Source organism: Lathamus discolor, chromosome 2 (genome assembly GCF_037157495.1).
Source record: "Lathamus discolor isolate bLatDis1 chromosome 2, bLatDis1.hap1, whole genome shotgun sequence".
Classification (NCBI taxonomy): Eukaryota; Metazoa; Chordata; class Aves; order Psittaciformes; family Psittacidae; genus Lathamus; species Lathamus discolor.
The window spans coordinates 2,909,024-2,933,866 of NC_088885.1; the positions used below are offsets into that span (position 1 = coordinate 2,909,024).

The 24,843-nt window shown below is 42.0% G+C and overlaps 1 protein-coding gene across 6 annotated transcripts in view; it reads right to left on the reverse strand.

The window, feature by feature from the left end:
• NOD1 (nucleotide binding oligomerization domain containing 1) overlaps window positions 1-24,843 on the reverse strand; it is a 27,368-nt gene continuing 2,525 nt past the window's right edge. For 3 of the 6 annotated variants that reach the window (XM_065665423.1, XM_065665426.1, XM_065665424.1), the window contains exons 2-12: window positions 19,598-19,928; window positions 17,533-17,707; window positions 14,545-16,348; window positions 12,337-12,420; window positions 11,208-11,291; window positions 9,835-9,918; window positions 7,855-7,938; window positions 5,681-5,764; window positions 4,991-5,074; window positions 2,831-2,914; window positions 1-1,430 (exon numbers count right to left, since the gene is read on the reverse strand). In XM_065665423.1, coding sequence (XP_065521495.1) covers window positions 1,358-1,430; window positions 2,831-2,914; window positions 4,991-5,074; window positions 5,681-5,764; window positions 7,855-7,938; window positions 9,835-9,918; window positions 11,208-11,291; window positions 12,337-12,420; window positions 14,545-16,348; window positions 17,533-17,707; window positions 19,598-19,813 — 2,856 coding nt within the window. In that variant the 5' untranslated portion in view covers window positions 19,814-19,928 and the 3' untranslated portion in view covers window positions 1-1,357. Of the gene's footprint in view, window positions 1,431-2,830; window positions 2,915-4,990; window positions 5,238-5,680; window positions 5,765-7,854; window positions 7,939-9,834; window positions 9,919-11,207; window positions 11,292-12,336; window positions 12,421-14,544; window positions 16,349-17,532; window positions 17,708-19,597; window positions 20,706-24,539; window positions 24,637-24,843 lie in introns of those variants that run through there. The other 3 variants (XM_065665422.1, XM_065665427.1, XR_010609749.1) reach the window with 3 other exon arrangements.

Below are 24,843 nucleotides of genomic sequence, written 5' to 3' on the forward strand. Positions count from 1 at the left end.
TGACCCACAAAGCAAGCCTTTATTGATGTTTATGGGGCAGATGGGAAGGTGAGGGCTCTTTGGCGTGGCATTCTAACTGGAGATTCTTCTTCCAGCCTACCAAGGTTTTGTGGGTTAGTCAGCAACTGGAGAACTGCTTCTCAAAGGTTTAGGGGGTAGTAACATGGGATAGGGGTAGGTAACAATGGTAACTCCTTTGCAAACTGGTTTCTTTTAAGGGCACCTAAAGTTACACTCCCTAAACACTACTTATTGGGGGGGCAGGTGGGGGATAATGTTTTCTTGCTGGTCCTTATCATTGCTACCTGTCCTTTGCCTTGCATTTTCCACTCATTCAAGCACAGAATAAAAGCTTCCCAAGCAAATCTCACTCCTTCTCTGTGCTTACATGTTGCTAAGAGAAGGGATTTCTATTTTGACACAATTGATTTTCAATCATCCTTTCTCCCCACTGAAGCGAGGCAACTTAATATTGGTGTATTGCCCACCAGCATGGTGTCTAGGCCCTGAGCCAAGGCAATGAAACAGCCTGCTAATTAATTTGCCTCCAGACCCCCTCCCCAGAACAAACACTGTGGAAAACAGGAGGTAGCAGTTTCTAGGCAGTCCTCAGGAAGCATTCAGCAAGTGTTTTACTGCCAGGTTTATGTTTTACAGTGATGGCCATAAGGACTTCTGGTTGTATAAAAGAAAATGTATTAGCTTCAGTACAGAAAAGGCTACTGAAAGTAATCTGAGCCTGATGTATCAATTTCTTCCCCCAAAATAAGCAGTGTCTACCATGCTGCCTGAGGTCAGTGGGGAAATACAGGCCTAATTTCTAGGCAGGAGCAGGTATTCATGTTGAAAACATTGATACCATTCAACCATTATAGATAGTGTTTCCAGTAAAGCTGTTCATTTTCAGTTATGCAGCAGATAATACTGTGAGCTCATGGAGTTTGTGCATCTTGCACCCTTTTTTGTATATATATATATATGCATGTGTATATATTTATCTATATAAATAAGTTAGGGAATATTTACATCAGTGTACAGAATAAATCTAAACCTCAGTTACCAAAATGCATACACCTGCCAGTGGATTTGGTCTGGTAACACTTTGCATTTCACCTTCAAAGCACCATACAGACATTAATTATTTACCCAGGCAGCTTCCCACTCACCAAAAGGATTAAGAATAACAGGCAGGGTAAAGGATGGAGGTGAGGGAGTGCAGCGCATTCATAAAAAGGCAGCTAATCGTGTATCTCTCTCCTGCCATGAGCACTGCAGATTTATGCCTTTATAAACCCTGCAGCCCAAGTGTAGGAGTAACCTTTGTAACGCAAAGCTTGTTGACATGAGGAGTCCTCACTCAAAAGCAAATGATCCGTTCTTCATCTTCAAAAGCTTTGGCCTCTTCTTGGCTTATGAGGTTCCCGTTCAAACTGGAGGGGAAAAATAAAAGGGATGTGAGAATAAGGTAGTCACCACTGCCCATCTACTTTTATATATATATTTCCAAGGCTTTGGAGCAGAGATCACAGCTTTGCAAGGCCAGATAAGCTGCATGCTTCTCCTGGGCACACAGCTGGGAAATGGCCTCAGCCCAGCAGAAGAACAGGGCTTCATCTTCAGAAATAAAACTGAACCAAGCCCTAAACTTCACTGAACTGAAATCAGTGTTGGATACTCAGCTGTTTGCATTTCAGCAAGCAGCAGATAGCTAAGGTTCCTACCATGCAGTGAGCTAGTTTAAAGAAACTGAAGTAGTCTTCAGAGCATCTTGTGTCTTCCGTAACAACATGGGAAGAAAACTCTTAAGTACTTGGGCATTAATAATGTGAAAAGATTTAAGGCAAAATTTTCAAATCTGGCATCACAAAGTTAATCTATGCTGAGATTTACACCCCTGGAACAGAGCAGCCTGGGTAAGAGCTGAAATCTATTAAGCCATTTAGACTGAGGGAATTCTTGGGGTTAATGAACACCTCTGAAAATTCAGGCAAGAATCAAGAGGCAGGTTTCAGTCTGAAGGTTCAGAACGATTCAAGTGGAACCTGATGCCTCTTCTGTAGACGAAAGCTGACAGTGGCCTCTGAAAAAAGCATCTCTTCCACATCCCCAGGGACCCCACTAGTCAGATACTGAGTCATCATCTTCCTAAGCAAGAATTCAGTTTCCTTTCCCTAAAACAAATAGATACCTTTAAAAGTGAATCTCATATTCAAGAATAAAGCAGTGGTGCTAAACCCAGCACTCTCTTACTGACTTCTGAGCTCCCTGAGGTGAGGGAAGGAATGTGGGTATTTGGCTTTGTGCCTGACAGTGCACATGCGTGACTCTGTGATGCCCACCTAATCTACAAGCAAATGTTACGAAAAGTTAATCTTCTTGTAGCTTAGCACTTTGAGCGTGTTTGGAGCACTGCCCAAAGGAAATCCACGCACAAATTCCATGAAGCACGTTCGTAATGCTAATTAAACAGAACCGTCTCGTGCTTGTTGGGATTTAGCTCCTGAAAAGCATGAACATGGTCCAAAGTTTAAAAATAAATCAGAACAAGCAAGACTTGGTCTATGAATTCAGGCCCAAATTCTGCAAACACACACATTCTGTGCATCAGTGGTACAGAGAGATGTGAACTCACAAAACTGCGTGACATTTGTAACACACAGGGAAGTGTTTCAGTGACAGCGGCTTTTTACCTATTTGAAACCCACAGCTGGAACTACAACCCCTGCCTCACATAAACTTGCTCTGAATTTTTTAGGCTGGAAAGAAGCAATGCCAGAAGTGTTTTAAAGGGAGGGTTTACAAAGTGAGCCTTTGAGGAAAGGGTCTTTACCAGACTTCTTTAATAGCTGTGTTCTCCTTGAGAGCTTCACTGAGGTACTTCACCCCTTTGGCTGTAATCCGATTCTGAATAAGCCTAAAAAGAAAGCACTTCATGTCAAACTAACACACAAACTAGCTTACAGCACGTGCACAACCTACACTCAGCTTGATGTCAAGGAGCACAGCTGCCTGTTTGCCACACCACAACGGGCGTGATTCCTGCCTGTGAGGATAGCACACAGTGTTGGTTGAACACCCCATGTGCACTTCCAGAAACAGAGCTCAGGGTATTAGTCTTTTCCTTTTAATCTTGCTTGGGGTTGCATTCCAGAAATACTGAGCTTAATTACATAGCTGACAAATTTCTGCTAAGAACCTTTTACTGCTGGTACAGGACTGTGATATTTGGACTCCCTGAGACACACAAACCTCTTAACGCTAGTTTCTTATTAAGAGTGCTCTGAGACATAAGTGATGTACAGACAATTCTGGGTACAGAACCTGTGTATGCACAGTGATTTAGCAGTTATGATCTGCAGGTTGCCAAATCCTCCTGTCTTGGTTATCAGATCAGCAAGATCTCTGAAAAAATGAGGCACTGAATTTGACTCTGGTATGAGTAGGTGCAAGTCCCAGTGAAGCCACCTTAGCAGCTACAACATATGTCCTATCTGAGCTGAGGGACAAAAATGATACAAGACTCTCAAGTAGCACAGCTGATGGAAGCAGTAGGTAACTCTTACACTGCAGACTGCAGACCATCCCCTAGCTGAAAATTAACAAAGCTCTCTCATCTGCATGAGTATAAAAGTACTCATCCCCCTAGCCTAAGTCAATACTCACCTTTCACACTGCCATGGTGTGTGCCCTGTAGCTATTTCTCTTTATGTGACTGGCTGCATGAATCCCACAGGATTCAGGAAAATTAGAATGAATGGAACAATCTCTTAGGGGGGGAGAGAAGGAAGGAAGCAGGGAGGCATTCCCATTAAAGGACTTTCTGCATTTGGTTAATTAATCAAAATGCAAAGGGATCCAGTAGATGCTTTCAGTTACCCTTAATTGTGCCTCAAGTCCAGCTATCTGTATGGGTCACTATCTTCTGGAGGTACCCACTGGTATAACCAACAACTTAGGATATAAATTTGCCTACTGGCAGAAACCCCAAGCCCTGGTAAAGGCACGTATCTAAGGTTACTAGGCCTACTTTGGATGGGAAAGGTTTTAATATGAATTCAAACCAAATTGCTCAGTGAAATGTATCTGCAGCTCTGCACAAACAAATCAAGCCCTCCCTACCCTTTTCTGTTTTCAGGGTGATGGGCAGCAGAGCTTCTACTGGTTTCAGAAGAGGCTACAAGTACTTGGCACCTCTGACAACCATTAGGCTTCCTAAGAGGTGAGAATGAGAGTTAATACAGGGAACGCTAGAGTGGAGTTAGCAAAGTCTGTGTACGGCTTGTAAAGGGACTCCATTTATGACGTTCTCTTCATCACTTGGAATGGCCATTTGTTTCACAGTCCACATGTGCCCAACTCCGTCCATGGACAAATTCTTGTGAACCTCTGTATTAGAACAGCCAATGATGTGTTTTCTTAGAAGTTTAACTAGTCTCTTTGGGATTGCTTGGAAGGATCCCTGAGGACTTCTAATAGATGAGTGTCTTGCATGATTGAAAATGCTAGCCCTTGAAGAAACATCAAGCAAATGGGGCATGTATTGAAGTGTCTGTCATGTAGGTTCTTAGTTGAAGAGTAAAAGTTGAGCTTGCTACTTGCATAGTATGATGATAAATAGTAAGAATCATAATAAGGTGATTCTATTCTGGCTGTCTGCTTGGTTCTTGCTTTGTTTGGGTTTTGAGTTGTTTTGGGTTTTGTTTGGGGGTTTTTTATGAAACTTTTGTGTTTGAGGCCAGTGCTGTTCCCCAAAGGAGAGATGAAATCAATCAGTAGTTTGAAAGTTATCAGGACACATAAACAGCTTCAACCTGTGCCTGTATGAAAGCAGGTTCAAAACGCCAGACAGCAGCTTTATTAACTTTCCATTATAACTGTCTACAACCAGTCGGCTGCACAGAAAGCTTACTGTGACCTACATAGATTTGGAAGGTGAAGCTTTAATGCAGTGACTGCCAAAGAGCCTGTGCTTCTGTGGAATGTAACTCACCACAAATGCACCAGTTTCTTGTTGACCTTCAGCATCTCTGCAAAACTCATTGCTGCCTCATCATCCAACTCATTTTTAGTCAACCTAAAGGGGAGAGAAAATGTTCACTTAGGATGTTATCGTTATTTTTCATCCCCCTGTCTTACCAGCTTGTCTCTGACTTAGCTTTAGACAGCCAAAGGGGGGTGTGGTGTTCTTGCCCTGAGCAATTTCTAGTCTGGACACAAAGAGATACTGAAGAGAAGCCCTGGAGGTAAAAGAAACAGGAGTATCAGGTCTTTATTTTTTAGAGCCATGTCCTAATGATGTTCTAGTGGCTGAAAGGTGGATGAGGTGTAGTGGGAAAATGCAGAGGTAGAGACCACACTGAAGAGGTGCAAAAACTGACTTCATATGATGGAAGTGAGAGAAGATGGGGAAAGCAAGATCGAGGGAGCAGAGTGAAGCGTGACACTGGGACATTGGAATGTGGGCTAGAGGACAGGCACTGCTGATCCATTACTCATGTCCCCATTCTTCCAAAGGGATATGTCTTACAGCTTGCTGGTAGTGATAGCATAGCAAATGAGGGGAGGAAGAGAAGGAGGTGGGGAGAGTAGAAGGAGGTAATAGGATTGAAGGAAATAAATTAGGCTGCATCTTTCTATGGAGAAAGAAGAGGAGGAGAAGCAGACCAACACTGTCAATTACCAGAAGATTTTCACGGAGTTGTTGTGTTGCATAGCTTCAGCGATGCTTTTGCCTCCTTCTGTTGTGATGCCATTGAATGCAAGACTGGGAAGTAAAGATACAAATGTGTAAGAAACGGCATCACTTGGCTCTTCCACTACCAAATACTAGTGCGTATCCTGGATGATCTATTTCCCAGTTGTACAGTTCAGCATCTGGGTGTTTCAAAGGCCCACATAACTTTGTGAACCAGCAAGTCCTCATGACTGTTACAAGTGAGACCAGTTCACAGGCTGCAGCCTGAGTGCAGGTCTGTCATGCAGGCCGTAAGGCTTGCTGTCAGCAAGTTGTACTCTGGGGACTGAGAGCAGAGCTGCACCCAGTGGTTTTGAGAGTAAAGGCTTTTATCAAGGACAAAGGCTTGTGCTTAGCAGTACATGGGTTTTTACATGGCTTTGTCACCCCAAGTCCTGATATGAGCTGGGCATATTGTCCTTTAAGTCCTTCAGACACCTGAATATCTCATTATTCTTCCAAACACGACACCTGTTGTGCAGGGAGAGATGAGTTTGTAAATGCATGCTTTCCATTACAAACCACAAATATTTCTTAGTCTGCCCTTCATTCTTTGAATAGACATTGGCAAAATCATCCAGTTAAAATTATGCTCCAGGCTCTGAGAGTTCAAAAAGCATTTCCTCCCTCAAAAGCCAGGCAAGAACCTGAAAATAATGCAACATCTCTAAAAAAGGTGAAAAGGGACATAAAGTAGGGCAATGGCACACATACACGTTAGCACAAATCCCTCCTAGCTTCAGCTGAAATCAGATATTCTGTCCATCACGACTGAGCCTAAAAATGACAAATATGCTGAAGTAAACTGATGTAGTAAGGACTATCTTCCCTTAATCTTCTTATAACGCTACCACTGGTGCTAACTATGAATTCAAGTCATGAAACAAGGTTAACCACTGGAAGATAAGAAACAAACCCAAGAGCAAGTACACTGCAGAGCAGAGGATTCACCCTGCACGAGTGCCAGCAAAACCTAGGTCTAGCAGCACAGTTACCCCTCCTTATTCTTGCAAACACATTCGTCAGCAGATTTGTTTCCATCTGAGAATCACTCAGCTCTGGTTCAGGTTCAAAATGTTTCAAGTCTGATGCGTCTGGATGGATTCTGCAATTATGGGAAGATGGCTATTTCAGAGAGCTTTTACGTTTAAATATATCTAGGTCACTGCACCTGTTCAGCTTTTAATTTTTTAAGCCCAACTCTCCACTCACAGAAAGGAAGACAAGGCACCAGCTCCAAAATCCCTGTATCTGAAGTGGCAGCAATAAGCTCTCCAGAGATCCCGAACTCCTTAAGAAACTAGTGCCATGTGCCACCTTGTGGGGAAACCAAGGAGGTTTGCCTGCTCCCTCACAGGGGAGGCCAGCGGAACTGGGAAACAAACTGAAATGATCCCCATGAACCAGCTGTGTGGATGGACTCCAAAACAGCAGCAGATGCTATAATACGCATCTTTAAATCCCTAGCCAGCACAGTCTGGCAGGGGATGGGCTGTCTCACACTGCTGGCTTCTGCCTGTGCTGTGCTACCAGCTTCACCCATGGCTTCCAGAAGGCTGGTTTGAGATGAACTGCTGAACTCCAGTAAGAACTACATCTCATTAGCACTGAATGTGGGGGGTCTTAGCATTACTGCAGTAATGATGAGCCTGATGATCCTGAATTTAAGAATGCCCCAGTCCCTAGCCAATATCTCCTAAAAATTGCTTTGGTGAAAGTACTGTTCTACCTTCACAACAGAGGCTGTTAGCATTGAGCTCACTGGGATCCTGATTCTGTGACAGCTGGTGTATCCTTCTGCTAATGCTCCCAGATCAAAATGGCACCCACTGACCATGTGCTTTCCCAAATGCCAGCAACTCTGTGCAGCACAAGGGGAGGAGGTGCAAGCAGAGGAAAGGATGCCAGCCCTGCAATATTCTTAACTTGCTTAATGGCTTCACAGGGCTTTTTGATTCAGTCTGGCCTCTTGCTTCCACCAGGTGCCTGTTGGTTACACGGAGAAGGCTGCAATGCCAGATGGCACTCCAAGCTAACACTTGGTGGGAAGAATCATTGCTTCCAAGCACGATGGGACAACCGGCACTACAATGAGCTGCCTGGCTCTGCTGGTGCTTTACCTTATGTTTGTTAACCTGGGGTGGTTCCTCAGGGCATCTGCAAATGCCTTTGCTCCTTCATCTCCAACTTGATTACCCCACATCCTGGTGAAGAGAGGAAGCCATGAGATATGAGGTGTGCTGCCCTAGTGCCCCATGGCGTTGCATTCTCCCCTCTTCCCTCCCCTACCCCCTGATTACTTCACAGTCTTCAGGCTTGTGAGAAACCGAAGGTACCTCCTGGCTGAGCCAGACATGTTCCACTCCCTGCACAACACACCAGCCTCTGCTGACTCATCAGTACCCTAAGGCTACAGCACAGAAGCAGCTCTAGGAGACTGCCTGCTGCGGGAGAAGTGCTTTTGGGATCACCTTGCTGCATTGGGCAAACGCTCTGCAGCCCTGCATCGTTATGGGGTAAAGGAGTCTTGTGCTCCTGTACAGTGAGCTGCTGTAAGGAACAGACCAAGTCCTAAATCCTACCATTGTCCTGCTCAGTGTTTCTTCCCTCTCTCAAGCTTCCCTCCTCCTTTAGAATAGTCTGGCAAAATGGTCACAGTTCCTTCAGTGTTATACCCAAATGGTATCTCCTCTCTCACCAGTGGCCGAGAGAAAAGGGGTAATCAAAACCTCACAGGGATAGTATGACCCTGGGCTCTTCCACACATCTGTAAGGAATAGTATTTCCAACGGCAAAACAATCCTTGGTATCACAAAGGGTTAAGGAAAGGTTAACGTGGTAAAAGCTGCAGAGATTTGGTCAACACCTAATAGCAGTATCTAGTAAAATCTTTTCTGTGCAGACCAACCACTTTGAAAATTCACCCTATATTATGAGGTTTGAAAGGGCCTCTGCTGAGGTAATAAGGGGTTTTTTTACAGGGATCATGGCTTGATGACTCAGAGCCACACTCAGCTTGATGGGTAATTAGTTGGCAGCTCTTATCAAATCAATTGAGCTGTGTGGTATCTAAACAAATCCACTTCCAGTAAGTTCCCCAGAATTTCCTTGTCCTTGACAGTTTGTTATGTAAATGCTGACTATATCTGTTTAAACATTACCATCCAAGCTATCCTAAATCCATTTGGAGAGATCATTTCCTCCACAGGAGAAAATAGGAGTCCTTCACTGAAATTACAGCACGTACAGCACAGCAGACCCAGCTATATGATAATGGCAGTGTGCCTGCTGGTGACTGTATTTGTGCAATGTTGTAGAACAACAGAACTAAAAGCCAAAAATCTGATTGTTCAAATCTGATTTTCCTATTTCGGGTGTTTCTGTGACATTCACAATGGCCAAAAAGGTTTTAATTCCATGTATTCGAGTGTTTGATTCTGAAAGAAATGTTCTCCTGTAAGGTGGAAGGAGAAACTTGAGTTGCTAGGGGCAGGGGGGATAGATTAAAATATAAATTAAATCCTAAAGTCTAGCACCACTCCTGAGAAAGCGGTCAGGGACTAAAGGTTTATTTGAGTACATTCAGACCTCTCTCTGAAGAGATAGCAGAGTCTCCAGTTAGGGACTAGGGAAAAAGATGATGGGAATTCTGTTTTATTCTCTCACAACTTTATCAGGACTTGATGCGAAGGTTTGACAACTGTAACACTGACACTCCGTAACGAGGTACGTTACCAATAGTCACAATACCACCCAGACTTCAAAATGACCAAATATCTCTAGAAAAGTTGTGTTGCCATAAGGAAATTGGCTATCTTTACACACTCTCCTCTTGCTAGTTTGTCCCTCCTTTAAGTTGCTGTCAGAGCAGGGACAAAACAAAACCCAAACCAAACATTATGTGAACTGGAGAACAATAAAGCAGCTCTCCTTCTCCCTCTGAATGGAAAACATGACTATGGTTCTGCACTGGTTTGTTCTATTGCCACCACTGGGGGGAGGAAAGAATAGCAGGAGAGAAGGTAAGACTAAAAGAAGGAATCCTACAGATGCATTGCCAAGATCAAGCCCTGAGCTGTGCTCCTTAGCACTGAACTTACCCAATTTCAAACATTGTCTTGCTCTTCTGGATGGCCTGGGCAAGGCACTTCCCTCCTTCACTGGTTATCTTGTTTGCTCCTATTCTGCACAAAAAACATGAATTGATGAGGTACATCACTTACAAGTGTACAGTTATTAGAACACCCCCTCAGAAAGCAATACAAGTATTTAATGCTGATTAATTCTGGAGGCTGGCTGCAGTTATCAAAGGTTAACCTAGAGTAAAAAAATACTGCAGTCATTTAACCTTTGATTAAAATACATAATTTTATGTTGTCTTTCACATACTTTGCATGTCAGCCCTCCAAACCAGAAGTATTACAGTAGAATCTTGCGTTTGATGCTCAGTATGTCAGAAATGAGCTTTAGGAACCAATCCTCAAGACAAGGACCCCAGCCTAGTTTTTAATACAGTTCATAGTATCAGCAGTTGGTACAGAGTACATGGATTACATGCAGCGTGTTTCGTGATGCCATAGGGAACAGAGTACCTGTATCTCTGGGGTAACTATGCACCCTGAAAATAACCATCTTCCAAAAGGCTTTCTTGTGAAAGGTAGATGAAATAAGTAAAGCACTGTGTCAAAGCAGTGAAAGAACCAAAGCGCTCTTTGGTTTCAAAACTCTGCAAACATTTCAAATGGAAAAGATGTGGCTACTGGGGGGGTTCAGAACTGGACCAGAACCCAAGAGTCCCTGGCTCCTGGTTTCTACATTCATACCAATTACGGCTGATGTTGCTGTAGTTACCTCTACTTTCTGCTATGGTCACAATTACACCACTGGTTAATGATCATATTGACCTTTATGTCAAACTAGTGTTGTGCATGGCCAGATACTCTTACCTGGGGAAGTTCCAGGAATTAAATGAAATAACTCACCAAGTGAATTTGGGGAATTCCAGAGTTGAAGTATGACACCAGCACAGCCTGACTGCAATGGCTCATAAAAGACAAGATACAAAGCAGCTTGGTACTAAATCCAAGTGAATTCGCCTATTGCAAGGGGCAGCAAGATTCATGCACCACTGGCCTCAGTCAGGTGCTCAGACTGAATTTAGGTAAAGAACAGGTCTCATATTCTCTTTCTGCTTGTTCCTATATTCGAGTACAGACTTTCAATTATAGAATTATAGAATCATAGAATAGTTTGGGTTGGGACTTTCAAAGGTCATCTGGTCCAACTCCCTTGCAGTGAGCAGGGTTTCACTTGCTACCATTCAGTGCCAGATGACTGTGAAAGAAGATACAACTTCAGTCTAAGTTATATGTTATTTAAATCATCATTTTTGCCCTTTTTCCACTCCCCCTCCTGTTTCAAGTTGCATTAATTAAGATATGGTAGAAAAAGAAAAGAAAAAAATCCCACATACTTAACGTATTCAAGGCTTGAACACTCCTCAATTAGTTTTGCAACGTATTTGGCTCCAACATCAGTGATTTGATTGTTGTATAAGCTTAAAGAAAAATCACATTGGTAAAAATAGGTTATTCCTGCTGTTACTTTAATATTTACAACCTGAATGTTCTATAATAACAGATAGCATCTATCTTTTTTGTATGCCTTTGTACACATTCACAGTTACTTGTATTTCTATTTTTACATACGATTAATATTGTGAAGGGCTAGATATAAAATACAAGGAGACCAGACTCCAAATCATGGGAAAATAGATATAAATTTTTTAATAAATGGTCTCTCTGAGCAAACAAAGCTTCCCTCTATTCCTCTGTTGGTACAGAAATCATATTGCTGGAAGAGAAAACACCAGAAGAATGTATTTTTGGTCTTTTTAAAAGTCATAAAATCCCCTCGCAAATATTACTGAAGATCAGATACCTGAGCAGATGTACTTACATTAGGGCATTGGAGGAAAAAGGCAGTTTTTCCTATTCATATTTACTTTTCAAAAAGTCATTTTTACCTAGCTACTTAACCAAGAAGCAGGGAGTCAGAGCTAACATGCCTTCCAGCTTCAACTTAAGAACTCATTAAGGTTAAAGAAACTGGTACCATGACCATTATGCCTTTAAACTGTATGTTTCTGATACTAGTCTCTACCAAGCTGTATCCGCTTTTCGCAGTTGAAATAAGTCAGTTTACAGCAAACAGAAGTCTCTAGCTATGAAGCTCACACTCTTGCTCGTGCTCTGTCTCTCCCCCCTCCACAGCTAGCACAAGGCTTTAGGCATAAAACTAGCATGGCCACACAGTTCAGTAATCTGCCAGTGGTCTGCAGCGTGTTATAGAAAGGCTTGCTGTCAGTGGAAGGCCACCCTGTGGTGCAGTGCAATGGGAGAGGAAGCTGTGGGCCTTTTCCCAGTGAACTGTTAAGGACGGCAGCTGAGTCATTTCTGCCACAAAATGCTGCTTTGCATGTGTTCAGTAAATGAGGAGGTAACTGTGGTTTCCACCCCACCTTTGCAGTGTCAGTACTGTCAGCATGCCACTTTTATTTTCTAGTATCAGTATCCAGTGTTTTGCTCCCAGTTGGTACATACCCCAAGAAAGACACAATTTGGTACTTGGAGAGTTCTTCATACAAGATCCTTACTCCGTGATCTGTGACCTGATTTACACTGAGCCTGGAATGAAAGGAGCAAAAAGAAAGTTTGAATTGATACAGATTACAAGTGTTCATCACCCATGAGTTAATGAACAGGTCTACGCATAGAGGTCTTCGATATTTTAACAGGCCCTTATGCCACGTATTAAAAGCCATTAAAGGAAATGTGAGCTCAGTTTCATACAGCTCACTTCAAAACCAATAGAAAACAAAAAGCCCCATATCTCCAAGGTAATGCTCTGGAAGCTGTCCGCAGAGCTGAAAACAATAAAATGGAGTAAGTTAGAAACCAGAAACAAACACCTCATCCTCCTCCCATGCTTACTGTGATTGCAAGGAAGAAATTCTGCTTGACACACTACCAAAACCAAGCTTTCCTAACTACTCTTCCTGCAACCTTCTCTCTGAGTACCTAGTGAAAGCCAGGCACCTTGAAAGTCACCACACATTCAGGCTTCACTGAATAAACGCTTTGAAAAGTCCTGGCCAGGAAATAGAACTGCAATCCCATAGGTATCCTAGATGTCTCTAATTTTATTGCACCAACTAGACATGAAACAAATCAATGTCAGTCATTCACAGAATAAAAGTACTTCTTTTCACAGGTTTATTTTTTGGGGTTATTTTTCCTTCTTGTTTATGTTGTGTTGGTTTGGTTTTAGCTTCTCAAGCTTTTTCACCTTGCCTAAATGGGCAGGCTCCCAGGAAGCATTCAAATTGTGATGAATCACATTTTTCTGGGTAAAGCTGTCCCTGTAAAAACATTCTGACCAGCTTTAGTTTCTACACAAACTCAGAAGTTGAACATTCATAGCTGAGAGTCCCTTATTACCAAAAGCCTCCCTGGCTATTGCTAGTTAATAACTTTGCTGCTTTAGAATGCACTAGCACACAGGAGAAATCAGGGCTGATTTCTACAGGCCAGAACAGTCTGCTTCTTTGAAAAGGATGGTTAAGCTGTTAGAAACAACATTTCCTGATTTGGAGAAATTCCTCATTAGAAATCAAAGTCCCAACACCAGAAGAGCCATACAGACAAAAAGGCAGCCTAACAGACTGGTTTGGTCCTGGGTATGGTGTTAATATCACAATGTGTACAGGCATGATCATATGATAAGGACAAAGAATGAAAGTGTTTTGTTTTCTTCTGTTTGTCTTACACACTTCAGCATTTTCCCCCAAGTTCCCTTACTGCTTTCTCTTGGGAGGTCAGTTGATTTGCAACTAACTGGAAAAAGTGTCACTTGTTCTGATTTAGTTCTAGAGGAAAACAAGGCAGAGCACAGCCAACCAGGAAGAATAAATCCATTTATAAAAGCAAACAAGCAAAAACCAAACAATCCTCTCCCCCCCCCCCAAAAAAAAAAAAAAACAAAACCAAACCTCATGAGGCTGAAGGAGCTTTAAAAAAAAAAAAAAAAAATATATATATATATTTGAAGTTCCTGCTCCTCTGCACCTAAATGTTTGGACAAATAAGGTGTAACTACATGGCACAACCTCAAAGGACTACAGGTGGAACAATGTGGCCTGTGATGTTAGAGGTGGAGTTAGTTCTCTGTGATCACAAGCCAGGTCCTCTTTCCACATCACCTCAGGGAAACACCACATCTAAAGACATCAGACACGTCCTTCGTGGAGTACTACATGTTAGCTTTTATTCTGTGAAAGCCAGACATCTTGGAAAGATGTAACAGCAAGAAATTCAGAGCTTTTGATCAAGGGTTACTGTGAACAGAAGATCCTCTCTTACCCCATATGAGCAAGGACAGAGATAGGCTCAGGCAATCTTGAGGTAATGGAGGAAGCACTTCTGTTTCCTTTCTTTTCCCTTATGCACTTTCTCCCATAAAAATCCTCTTTTGAGAAAAAACAATTTGAGGAGGAGCTAACTGAACCTACAGGTTTAAACAGTCCTGGCTTCTAAGGACTTCTTATCACCCTTTCCATTTGGGTTTCCAAATTCACAGCTTGTCCCTGCTCCTGTGACTGGCTCAACAAAGAGTTCAGAAAATATGAAACTTTCATTTCCAGGAGCAGTAAGAATCCTCATCCTTCTCCACTTCTGAGATCAATTCCTCCAGCCCAGCAGCTTGCGTAATAAACCAAGGGTAAGCAAAGACCTGCTTGCACAGACTCCCACCTGATCACTGCAAGCTTGCTGAAACAAGGCAGCAGCTGTTTCACTCCGTAGTCGTTGATATTGTTGTTGTCCAGATCCAGAGCCAGGCGCTTTTGAAAATGATGCACAACAAAGGAAATAGCACTGCAGTCAGCAGAGTAGGCATTGCAGTATGTGAGTTTGATGTAATTGGCGTGCATGCGTTTGGCAGCCAACTTCCCCACTTTCTCGCTCTGAGTCTCATAGAGGCACCTCAGCATCCAAACAAAGTTGGGTTGGACCTGGATCTGATTGTACTTTGGAAGCCTGGACCGAGTGAGGCCTTTCAGGTGGGATTTCATGCTTTCCCCAAAGTATGTGATGAGTATCTTTCTCTTCCTCTTAATGACTGCAGGCAAAACTAAATGTCTGAAGAGCTTCTGCTTGGATCTAGAAAGCAGGCCACAAAGAAACAGGTTGGTAAAATGAAAGTGTTCATTATTTCGGAAAGGATCCTCCCCTGCTAGTTGTTTCTTCAACCAAGGAATACGAAGGCAAGTAGGCTGGACAGTCTCAGTGGAGGAACACTCATTGAAAAACTGAAGTAACTCCTTGGCACTCACTTTCTCTTCAATAACCAGGAACAAAGCTGTGAAAAAACACTGAAGGGTTAGGTGCAAGAACTCATAAGTGAACTGATCGTCACAGCCACTGTAACCTTTAACTGTCCTGAGAAAGCCCAATTGCAAATCTCCTTCAGAGATGTTCACTGATGAGACCTCCTCCTGTTCAAAGATAAAGAAAGAGTTCTCCATCCCCTTGTATGCCATTTTACCCAAAGCCAGAAGAGTTTCCTTTCGTGATCTGAACACCTCTGCTTGGCTCCTGGTGTTGTTCTTCAGCAAACTTGTTTTCAGAGACCGGTTCAGATGGACTTCAGTCATGAGCAAAAATACATCTGTCAACGTAACAGAACAGTCTGGAAGCTCGTGGCTGTCAAACATGGAATGGAAGTGTTCATAGCATTTAAAAATAATCCAACAAAATAAAGGCACTGTACACAAACTGCAGAGATTGGGGTTAGCTTCCAGCTGGTTCAATACCAGTGTTCGCTGCCCCTCGTCTTTGAAAAACATAGCAGTGTAGTCCTTCAGGTTACTGCTGGAGAAACCACGAAGCAACACTTTCTTTCTAATGATGTTTCTTTGGATTTCAGTTCCTGTCCTCGCTGTAAGAATTTTCTTGGATCCCTTAAGCAGCTTTCCTCTGAGAAGGCTTACCAGCAGCACCAGGGGGTGGACGGCTTCACTGGGCGAACACATCTCAGGCATGCTACTGAGATCAAAATTGGAATATATCTCATCAAAGCCATCAAATGTGAAAAGAACTGTATGAGGGAATTGCAAGATGTGATGGAACACCTCTGTGGGATCCTGGTCCGGGTAGCAATTATATTTGAAGAGTAGGTCTTTCAAACATATGGCTTCATCTTCCTTAAAGCAACTAAACATCCTACATCGGAAACGGAAGAAAAATTTGGCCCCTATGTCCAATTCTTTTCTGGCCCAAAGGCTTTGTATCTTTTGCAGCAAGATGGACTTTCCAATTCCTGCATCACCAAAGACATAAATAGTCTCTCCATCTTCATTAATTAGACCAACTGTGTCATCAAAAAGGGCTTCCAATTGATACACTTTGCCTAGACTCTCATTGGTAAAACTGACCAGCTCCATAATACTGTTGGAGTAGATTTCTTCCAATAGCATCTCTTCCCTCTGAGCATATGACATAACAAACTTGGAGTCTCGTCCCAATTCATATCTGAGTTTCTGGCAATACCTGCTAACTAAAAAGACAGTGAACTATTATTAAAAAGACTATTATTGAAAATACTATGTATACAATGAGCCACCTCTTTGGGAACTGAGAGATGTAATAAGCCAATGTAATTCTAATGTAAAATAGGTGCATTGGCAGATCACTTCTATTTGTGCTGCCATTATCACTTACCTTTGGAAATTCAGGTGCTAATGAAAGGGAATGTGTGAGCCACCATTTCTTGAAAGCTAATACTGACCCTGCATCGGTTTAAGGGGCTGACACCTTTCAGCTGAGACTCAAAGCCAAGACCCTGACACTTTGTTAAAGGATGTTTTACTCTCTGCAGAAGCTTGTTGGTCTCTGTTTAGTTTTGGCATCTGTCTTTTCACTATATTCATATTCGACCTGAGAGCTCTATCAAGGAGGTGGTTATTCTTTCCTAAGTTGTTTGTTAATTTTTATTACTGTAAACAGAAGGCATGCATTTTAGAAACCAGGTGCCAAGCATTTCAAAAGGTCTTTTTTTTACACATTAGTTTGTGTTCTTACTGCAACCAAAACTTTGCTTCAGATGGGGCAAAGTAATTCTTGTATTTATATAGTATGAAAAAACCTCTGAAGAGGAAAACATTTATTTCTGCAATACTTTAACTCTGACTTTTGGTATAATTTATTTAGGATCATAGAATAATTCAGATTGGAGGGGACTTCAGAAGGTCTCCAGTCCTGCTTCCTGCTTAGAGCAGGGTTATTTATGAGAACAGATGAGGTTACTGTGGGCTTTATCAAGTTGGATCTTGAAAACATCTAAGTATGGAAACTGCACAGCCTCTCTGGGCAACCTGCCTCATTGCTTGACTGTCCTCATCCTGAAATACTGGCTATTCCATTGCCAAAACATCAGTGTTGCTAATAAATTGTGGTAGAGGCCTAGAAAATACTACAGCTGGCACAAGATGGTTATGCCGTTATGCTACATAGCCACAAACAAATGCAGAAAGAATTTGAGTTCAGCAAAGCAGGATGTAATATATCAATGTGACTGTTGTGTTATACCGTGTGCCTTTTAATTATCTGGTTACCACTGCCAGCAAGTACTGCATGCACTGGCTGTGCCTGCATAGACCTTCCCACTCTCATGTCACCTGGTTAGAGCTTCCTGCATAGCAAGATAGTTCTAAGGGAAGGAGTATAGATGCATGGCCTTACCTGGATCTGTATTTACCACAGGTTTACTACAAATACTCTCTGAAGGCTCGTAACCTATTTCATCCAGCCAAGGCTGAAGTTCATAGTAAGCATCAGTGACTTTCTGCAGGACACAGATGAAATATTCTGAAACTTCTTCTCCCTTGCTTTGAACCAAGTCTAGAATCTTGCGAACCTGAAGAAACACCGCATGAAAGATCGTTGATACACAGCATTTTATCACAGTTACACTTGTAGACTACTTTAGGAACCTTGCTGGACTGGAACAGGGGACCAAAATCCAAACGGGTGCTTCAACAATGTGAATTCAAAATCTAGCCCTAAAGTTGAACCATCACAAACCTCACTTGCTATTTGTGTTTGGACGTTGCAAGAAAATTGGCTCTGCAAGTTAAGGACTGAACTTTTAGCTAAATCATATGCTAACGAGAAACAAAATGAATAAATACTTCTCCTCAAGAGGGGACCCAAAGGACTTCCTCAGCTTGACTAGATAGTATATTTTAAATCCCATGCTGGTTAAAATTAAGAAAGGGTGGTTTCCCGGTGCCCTAAATTCACCCTCTCATTTCTAAATACTCCAGTCACATTTAGATTTACCTCAGGATCCAGCCAGATCCAGAGCAGGATAGGCAGATCTCTCTCTTGACCTTAATGCAGATCCCAAAACCTACAACTCTTAACACAGCAGCTCAATTCTGCAGGCTCTCTCAGTACAATGCACTTGCTGCCTGCAACACCAAAACTAACGGATACGAGGCAGCGGCTGAAGAAGTTCAAGACTAAGCCTTACCTCTGAAGGCAAGGCAGAGAGTGATCTCTGTGCAACTAGGACAAGGCAACCCTAGTACAAAACCCTCTGCAAGGCACAGCAATCATCTGGGGATCCATTTTGAATGTCAGGATCCTCTTGCTAGAAATTAATGGAGAATTCAGTTCATCCATTCATAATGAAGAATGTCCAGTTCTAAATTAGACAAAGTGTTTAGAGAGACTGTGGTCTCTTGTGAGCTTAAAGTAGGGTGAGGAACATGCAGCCCAGCATAAACACAGTATTTTTTTCCAACTTGTATGCTCTAAAAAGCACTTTTATGCCTTCCAGAGAAGCTCCCCCAGAGTCCAATTCACTTAAACTGCTGTGGCCTGCTGTCTCTGCTTAGACTCCTGATGCATGGCCTCCCCCTCAGCTTTGTTACAACAATCCTCTATATTACGCTGAACAATAAGAAATGCAGATGATTATACAGCATGCATTTATTCAGCTTTGACCCTATACACAGAATGAGCACTGTGTCACCATTTCAACTTGCCAGCAAGAATGATTATTTCATGAAAATCGGCACTGTTAGTGAAGTCCAAGGTCTTTTGAATGTTTTATGGTTTGCCTGCCTCTGTGACACTATTCTGAAGTTGCATGACTGCTTTTTCAGGGAAAGAAATTAGGGAATTGTTTTAAGTGATGATGCAAAGAGCAGCTGTGCACATGTGATAATTTTCTCCTATCAAAAGACCAGGAAATAATTTTTGCTGCTGATGTCCAAAGACAAATCAAGAACCCAAATGTGCCAGGATGTATCAGTTTTCTATACATTTACAATGTACATAGGTATTTAAAGAGAAGGGAGGGTGTGCACATGGACAATCATTAACTTTTAGAATGTTTCTAACTCTCCTATTCTAACGCAGGACGATGTCCCATAGCATCCTGAAGCAGATTTTCCTTGCAATGCTCTGCACAATAATGGAGGTTTGCATGTAGCAACCTGTACTCTTAACAGCTACTGTGGCCACATCAGAAGACAAAGCTGCAGCTAGTGGAGAGAGAACAGCAGTTATCACCCTGCTCATTCTGACAGCTGCCAGCAGCCATTACAAGCAGTGCCAACCATGCTGTAAAGAGATGTGCTGGGAATCCCTTGTCCAGAAGGAATGGGGTGAGGAAATTCCAATATAACAAAGATTAGAAAAGACACTAGACATGAAATTGCCAGATAAACCCATAAATCCCGGTGATAAACTGAAAGCAACAAAAGGTTTACCCTGGCTAGTGAAATAAAAAGATTACCTTATCTGCTTGAGTTGGAAATTGGATGACAATCTCTGCATCTTCAGTGGAGAAGTAGTCATTCTCAATCAAGTTGTCAATCAGACACTGCGTGTTTCGGATTCTACTGACCAGGAGTTCTCTGTATACCTTTAGCAAAGCAATGAAGGATGGGGGACTTGCTCCTTGAGGTTTTTCCACAGAAATCTCCAAGTTAGCACAAAGCTGCCCTTCCATAGTTGAGATAGCAAGAAGCTGCTCCACCTAGCTTCATCCCTGTCCATGTGCAGTGAGGAGTCACCTTGGAGTTAACTTCGGGGAAACACACAATCTGTCCTTCCCATTACCAAGCCTGTAAAGAATAATTGTATAGAATCTCAATTTAAACCTTATCCTATGAAGATATAGCCCTCAATTTGCCATCAAAAAACACTCGTAACTTCTGTGTAATATCATGGCCAGCTTCAATAAGAGCTTTGTTCCTCAGGTAGTTCCATTTATTTGTTCAGGCTTTGGAAAAGAAAGTATCTACAGGAGGCAGTATCCCTTCCGTACCAGCACTTCACTGTAGCTTGCCTCAAACAGCACCACTAGCATCTGCTTTATTAACTGCCTGTTCTTAGTGCATAATTTAATATTTTTTATTAGCTTTGCATGTTTCAATAGCAAAGCAGGGCATCTGTCCAAATATATTTGGGCATGGAAGTAAACGGAATAAAATCGTATTTCATAGCAATTAATTTGGTAGGGGGGATTAATTTCTACCAGCAATTCACTTTGCTTTTTCTGCGTTACAACAGACTCTGTATAAAGTGCTGCCAATACATTATCTGTCCCTGTAAGTGAGGCCTTATGAAAACTTGACACAGTTTTAGCTAAACTAGGAGAAAGCATTTAGCTTCAGGGATATTCATTTAGCTATAGGGATGCTGGGGAAGGACTCTTTGTCAGGGACTGTAGTGACAGGACAAGGGGTAACGGGTTCAAACTTAAACAGGGGAAGTTTAGACTGGATATAAGGAGGAAATTCTTTCCTGTTAGGGTGGTGAGGCACTGGAATGGGTTGCCCAGGGAGGTTGTGAGTGCTCCATCCCTGGCAGTGTTCAAGGCCAGGTTGGATGAAGCCTTGTGTGGGATGGTTTAGTGTGAGGTGTCCCTGCCCATGGCAGGGGGGTTGGAACTGGATGATCTTGAGGTCCTTTCCAACCCAAACTGTTCTATGATTCAGGACAGAAAGTTTGAGAGGCAGTAGTGAGACTGTGGGAAAACCACCAATCAGATGTTTCTGATGTGAAGGCCAAGAGTAAAATGATGCTAACAGTGCAAATGATGCTGCTGATTTCAGAGCTAATACACCATTTAGGGCACAGAGCACTTCACACCTTCTAAAGCTATCGGTTCAGACAGCATGTAAAGCAGGGAAAATATAATTGCATGGGTTTAGTTTGGTTAATCTTATCAAATTCAAGTGAGTAGCCATTAAAGTTAAAAACAGTTTTTCAGAATCTGAAAAATAACTGTGGTACTGAAAGAACTGAAATTAGGTGACTGCAAATATACAAGATCCCATCTAGTGATTCACACAAAAAATATGGACCTCTCCTTGAGCAGGAATTGCACAGAATAACTGAATTCACAGACTGTTTCCCCATGTGATGAACTAGATCTGGAAGATGGCATCACAATTCACATTCACTACCGGACTGGGCATCCAATCACCTCCATCTTCTTAAAGGGAAGAGACTGCACCCAATGCAGCTTGTAATGAAGATATCAATTTAAAGCCTGTGCAAACACTTAGGCTTGAACACCTGACCTCAGCCCCTGTATATACACCTAGAGACACAACATGACCACTAACTCTGACAGGTATGGGATCAGGAAACCCTCTCACTGCTATAGAGATGTTGTTTAGAAACCATGCTCTTCAGCATGAATGCTCTCTCCTTGTCTATAAATATATATGCTGTGAATGCTCTGGTTTTCTATACCAGCTCTTGGGAGCTCTTTTTAGATGGCCATTTATTCCCATTTTTCTTTACAAGGCATAAAGAAATGGGAATCAGGATCAGACTGGTCTGCTCTCTGTTGCATTACTAAAGTTGTTTTAATTGCAGTTAATACATCAGGCATGAAGTTATATTGTAATTACAATTCAACAATAAGTTAATTTAGGTATGAACCTTGCACATATGATTTCCCATGCAAAAAGCAGGTTTTTACAAGATCACAACTGAATCACCTCCACATAGACAGTGAGAATTTGCATGATGAACACAAATTACTGGCACCATCCAGTAACAGCTAAAATGCACTGCTTTTACTGTGCATTTTACTGTGCATTTACTAACAGGTAAAATGCACTGCTTTTTATTCTTCCACATAACGAGGGTTATTTGGAAGAATGTTTAGTTCTGATTACTGTCAAATTAATAAAAACAGAACACGAAGTTCTTGTTCAACTATTCTGTAAGGTGCCAGCTCTGCTGCTACAAAATTCACACAGTTTCCCAAGACATTTACAATGATGGCAAACTTTCCAAACACTCCCTGCACTGCCCTGACAAGCTAGAACTGAGCCCTGCCAGCTCACAGATTCTTCTAGGTGACCTGCTGCTGGAACAAGCTCATTTCTATGGGGTTTCAATACCAGAAGCTGCAGCCTGTTTAGCTTCTCCTGCTTGATGCTGAAGAAGGGTGCAGGTTTTAAACTCCTGCATTTTAGTGATACTACCAATCTACGCTTACAACGAATGACAGGGCAAATCAGCTTAGTTCCTCTGATTTCAGGAGAGCAATCAGTGCTAACTTATGGTTGCTAACCAGTACAGATGCAGATAACTGCATTAAGAGCTGAGTCCTCCAAAGGCTGAGACCATGCAAGTTCCCAACTGGATCGTAGCCAACTCCAAAACTGAAATACTCCCTAAACTAAAGGGAATGTAACCAAGTGATCTGACTTTCTTACCACGTAAGTAAGTGACTGCATCTACTCAGACAAATCAACCTTTCATTACACCCTTCACATGACCCACCACATGAAGCGGCTGATTTCTGAGTCACTGAGCTTCCTAGAAGTCACATTGGCACATCTCTTTGTTCGAGAAAGTTCATTCCATAAATTAACTCTATCGTGAAGACCAAACAACGTTGAAAACACCATTTACTCTAAAGCTTTAGCAAGATTTTAGTTAAAGAGACAGTCACCTTAAAATACAAGCAACAGAGACCTTAATACCCAACATTCCCCTGCTTGCTTTGGTTATCCTAGGACCACATTATCCTAATATATTTTCTTTCTTCCTGCTTTGTGAGAAGGACTGAGGAACACTGAGGAAACCAGAATAATGAACCAAAGTGCTGTTATGTGTACAAAGCAAAAGAAGTTCTTTTCTTCACTCCTTCAGATCCATCTACAAAGAGGGTAAGAAAAGAAAAAAAAAAAAAAAAAGAAATAACAGGAAAAGGACAAGTACATTGAAAATACGGAAAGATCAGAAGGTCCCAAAAATGCCTGGGGTGCAAGAGAGTGGAGATATAAAGCTGCAATCAAAAAGAATATAAAGTAAGGTTAAGCATCAGGGGAGAAAAGGGAAGAGAGCAAAAATGTCAGGCAGGGAAGTCAGAGCTGGCAATATGAATTCTGTGCATATGACGTACTCAGTGGTATTTTCAGTGGCAATATTGACTTTAAAGCAAAAAAAAAAAAAACCACACATCACTCAGTACTGGAGAAAACAGTAATTTTCATCAGTCTCTTAATAAGAAACAATGGAAATTTCCACCACCCACAGACTAAGAAAATGCCCATCAGAGGAGAGGCTGAGCACCTTAAATGGTGCTGGAACAGAAAGACTTCCTGCCACATGTACTTAAGAACAAGGCAGGTACATGCATGTTTGTAGTGAAGTGTATCAGCTCCACGAGGAAACTTCAGGTCCTACTCAGATGAAAGTAAACACAAAAATTTCCTACAGTAGCAATTCTTGGTGCAACAGCACCTAAACGTTCTGATCAGCATGAGAAATGAGCTTGTTCTCTCAAAGAAACACACTGCCACACAATTCTGATGTATACGGTTCTGGTTTGCCAGGGCGTTTTTTTGTTGGTGTTTTTTTAATCATAAGACCAACGTGCTGAATCATGAGGTCTCCAACTTGTTTGCAAGTCCATCACACCTCTTCCTGGGAAGAGCTGCACTTCCATTATGCTTTAACATGAATCTTTTCAATGCGGGATCCCCAAGGTTACAAAGTACTAAGTCTCTTGTTAAATGATCTGTTACTTTTACAATGCTAGGTTACACATCTGGTATGTTTAAAGGTAAATGCTTCTGCAGCTTTTAAACATGTGCTGAAAGCATCTCCTTGCTTATAGTGCATATGGCGCTCATTGCCTTACTTTCGGCACTCCAGATGCTGGATTCAATTTTAGTGCAATTCTTGTGACTGATGTGGCACCAGTCATTAGAAAGCTATTAGAAAAGACAGAGACATACGTTGATGTGAGGCACCTCAGTTCACTGATCAAGGTCTAAGAACATCCACAATTTATGATTCTATGATTTCTGGAACTGTTCCATTTCTGAAAGGGCTTATGAATGCAATCATTTTTCTGAAAGCCATCTTAAGGCTCTTACAATCCTTCATAAAACATCACTGACAAGACAGACAGAGACTACCAGGAATTAAAAAGAACCAGAGAACAGAGAGCTCACTCATCGGTTGTAAAGGCAAAGAAGAGAGAGAAGACACGGCCCTGGCCAAATGAAACACAGTGGGGACTAAAGTGATGTAAGAAGCAACGGCAAGTGTGGCAAGAGATGCATAGCATAAGCCTGTATAACTGAGAAATACAAAGGAATACAAGGAAGCAAGATGGTGATAAGGCCAGGAATAAGGAGGGGAAAAAGAGAAATCAAATTTGCCATAGTAAGAACTACACTAAAAGTATCAGTGCTCACAGCAAGGTTTTGTATAATCCATGTCAACAAGCTGCAGCGGTGCTGATGGCCTCTGCATGAAGGCACTGGCACTTTCATCTGATGGTTCTTCTGACTTCTCTGTTCCCAGCATTGTGCAAGCATATGTACATTTATATCTTTACTGGCATTGCCCTTCTCACATCCTCTTTTCACTGAGATTTCTTTGCTCTTCTTCTAATAAAACTGCTATGCCTGTTCACCTTCAAGTGCGAGTCCTCTGGCAGTGAAAAATATGCTCTTTTATCACAACAAGGTCTCACCAAACGTAAATGCTGTAGATAAA